Here is a 3,452-nt window from a genome sequence, read left to right as displayed (position 1 = left end):
GCATCCAGATGCTGCGGCTGTGGTGGCAGGGCCGGGCCTGGGCACTCTAGTGTAGCAGCATCTCTACTAACTACTGTTAGGCAAAGTTTCCAGGTGGGTCTGTCTCAGTGAGACTCGCAAGTTAGAGAGAAAAGCCATCTGCAAGGCCAGCTGGTTTTTATGTTTTTGTCACTGAAGAGAGAGTGTGCGTGTGTGTGCGTGTGCGCACGCACACACACACACACACACACACACACACACAATCCTCAATTAAATTGTGTCAGAAAAAGGTAATGTTTCTGTAAAAAGAAAGCTGTGTTATTAGGCATTCCACATTAATACCAAAGTGATCACTTGGATTTTCAGTAGTTTCACTCGTCCCCAGGATTCAGTAGCTACATCAAAGTTTCCACGTCATTTAGCCTAGAGCTCACTGGCTGGGCTGGTTTTGCAGCATTCTTGAGCCAGGCATTTGATGGCCTGGATCCGAGAAACCCACTCAAGGACCATTCAGAGACTACACACCAGAGCGATCTGACCAAGAGTCATGGGACCACAGACAGGAGGCTCTTTCTCTCACTGCAACATGATATCTTTCAGGTTCTCCTGCAGGATGGTGTCCTTCACAGCATGGAACACAAAGCGGATGTTCTCGGTGTCTATAGCGGTCGTGAAGTGGTGGAACAGCGGCTTGCTGCGGTTTCGCCTCTTTCTATCGAAACACTGGACCAGGTAGCGCTGGACATCTTCCAGCCTATGCGGGTCACCCCTGAAATCTGGGAAGTGCTTCTTGATGCTGACAGTCTTCACCTTCTCCACCAGGAGGTCCATCTTGTTGAGGAACAGAATGATGGAGACGTTGAAGAAGAGCTTGTTGTTGACTATGGTCTCGAAGATGTTCATGGACTCCACCAGCCGGTTGGTGCGCCTGTCCTCCATGAGGACCTGGTCGTACTCACTGGAGGAGACCATGAACAGGATGGACGTGATCCCGTCGAAGCACTGGAACCACTTCTGGCGCTGGGACCGCTGGCCGCCCACATCCACCATCTTGAAGGGGATTTTTTTAATAACGAAGTCATGTTCCACAATTCCCTTGGTGGCTTTCCTAGCCAGCAGGATGTCTTGCTTACTAGGAAAGTAATTCTGTGAAATATAGAATAAAGCAGAAATTTAGGAGGGAAGGAAAGAACCCAAGAAAATGAGAACAAAATGATGGCAAAAAGAGGGGAGGGAGAGGTTAGACCAACTTTTGCAAGAAGTTGAACCAAATACCAAAAGCAAATTTTATTTATACCTTTATAAACATACCATAAAGCAGAAAGTGAAAGAATAAATACTTCATTTCCAAGTGAACAGAGGTTTATCGGTGTGAGAAATGATCAGGATGTTCCCTGTCAGGCCCTACTGTAAAAATCTCATCAATTTTTTTCTCCAGGGGAAATTTACCATCTTTTGTTTCCATACCATGATACCTTTTTATCTTTCTAACTCCCAGAGCATATATATTCCAAAGTCACAATACAAACTCATTTAATTTAGGTTTTGCAGTGCTATTTAGATTTGGTCTGCAATATATCTGCTATATATATATATATACATACACACACACACACACACACACACACACACACACACACATATATTTTTTTTTTTTTTTTTGAGTTGGAGTCTTACTCTGTCGCCCAGGCTGGAGAGCAGTGGCAAACTCACAGCCACCACAGTCTTGACCTGCTGGGATCAGGCAATCCATCCGCCTCAGCCTTCCAGGTAGCTGGAACCACAGGCATGCACCATCACGCCTGGCTAATTTTTCTTGATTTATTGTAGAGATGAGGTCTCGCCAAGTTGCCCAGGTTGGTCTTGAACCCGCGGGCTCAGGCAATCCTCTTACCTCAGCCTCCCAAAGTGCTGGGATTATAGGCATGAGCCACTGTGCCTGGCACAGTCTGCAATATACTTGATATTATGTTATTCTTGGAAAGTTCTTAAAGTCTTTAGCAACACGGGCAAGTGTAGTCGCTCTTAAATCATTCTGATTTTTTAGTTAAAAATCCTCCAGTGACTAGTGTACATACCACTCAGGCAGCAAGTTTGCCAAAAATCAAACAGGATATGATCAAGCCCCTCCTCAGTCTAGAGGCCTAAATACCATCCACAGAGTGTGTAGGAGACAGAGAAACATCTTCAGTAAAACTACAGGAGTAGAATAGCAAAGTCCAGACTGTAAAAAAATCCTACAAAATAAATAATCCTGTTACTCCAATAAATAAATCGAAAGAAAAAAAGACAGCAGGAGAAACCTACAGATTAAGAAAAATTTAAGTGACATCAACCAATTGCAATGCATAGATCTTATTAGGATATTGATTTAAATGGCTAAAATAAAGCAACACCACCAAGAAAATATCAATGAGACAACTGGGAAAATCTCAAAACTGACTGGATATTGGTTGGCATTATGACGTTATTGCTAATTTTTTAGGAGCAATATAGTATTGTGGTTCTGATTTTTAGAGTCTTATCTTTTAGAAATACACCGTAAAATATTATTGATGAGCTGATATGATGATAGATTTGTTCCTTGGAGGTGGGGGTAGGGTTGATGAAACAAGATTGGTCATGGGTGATAACTGCTGCATCTGGGATCTTCTGCTTATATTATTTATTTTTCTATATGTTTGAATCTTTCATAAGAGAAAGTTAAAGGAAATCTCCTTTCACTGAAGAACTCCTCTGTTTCCTTTGCGGTAATCTGGGCAAAGGCATCCTTAACAGAGCAATTTCTTCCCTTCCATCCTAGATAAAATCCAGATCTGAGTGCGAACATGACATTACAATACCATTCATGGCAATCTAACATAACAAGTATGGCCTGTAAGTGCAGCCAAAGCCCTTACTACTTGGATTGCTTTGGTCCCAACACAAATGTTTTCTAATCCTGGATCAGAGATTCTCAGAGCGGGGTGTTTACTTACCAGCTGACCGATCCGGTCCAAGTTATCCAGGAAATACTTCACTGATTCACCCTGTCAGGAAGGAAAAATATTCACAACTCAGTCTTGATTGAGGAATTCTGACTTGGCAAATAAAATAACAGGGTAAAAGGAGTGTAATTTTGCCTCTGTGTAAATAGGAAAGCAAAGTAAAAAGACTAAGAGTGTCCATGCATTTTTATTTTTTATTTATTTATTTATTTTTTTGAGTTGGAGTCTCACACTGTCACCTAGACTGGAGTGCAGTGGCTGCTCCCGGTCACTGCAGCCTCAACCTGCTGGGCTCTGGTGATCCTTCCGCCTCAGGCTTCCAAGTAGCTGGAACTACAGGCGCGCGCTACCACACCCGGCTAATTTTTTATTTATTGTAGAGATGAGGTCTCGCCAAGTTGCCCAGGCAGGTCTCGAACCTGCGGGCTCAGGCAATCCACTCACCTCGGCTTCCCAAAGTGCTGGGATTACAGGCTGAGCCAGAAT

The 3,452-nt window shown here is 43.3% G+C and overlaps 1 protein-coding gene across 1 annotated transcript in view; it reads right to left on the bottom strand.

Moving 5' to 3' along the window:
• Positions 1–270: 270 nt before the first annotated feature.
• GNA12 (G protein subunit alpha 12) overlaps positions 271–3,452 on the bottom strand; it is a gene marked incomplete at its 5' end in the record, with an annotated part of 56,899 nt that continues 53,717 nt past the window's right edge. Inside the window, 2 exons of the mRNA XM_021709419.1 lie at positions 271–1,125; positions 2,958–3,008. Of these exons, the coding sequence (XP_021565094.1) occupies positions 556–1,125; positions 2,958–3,008 (621 nt within the window). The remainder of the gene's footprint in view (positions 1,126–2,957; positions 3,009–3,452) is intronic.

This window comes from Carlito syrichta, unplaced genomic scaffold (assembly GCF_000164805.1).
Source record: "Carlito syrichta isolate Samal-C Ts95f unplaced genomic scaffold, Tarsius_syrichta-2.0.1 Scaffold69290, whole genome shotgun sequence".
Classification (NCBI taxonomy): Eukaryota; Metazoa; Chordata; class Mammalia; order Primates; family Tarsiidae; genus Carlito; species Carlito syrichta.
Note: the sequence above shows the minus strand (reverse complement) of the source record. Positions and strands in the feature narration are given on the sequence as shown.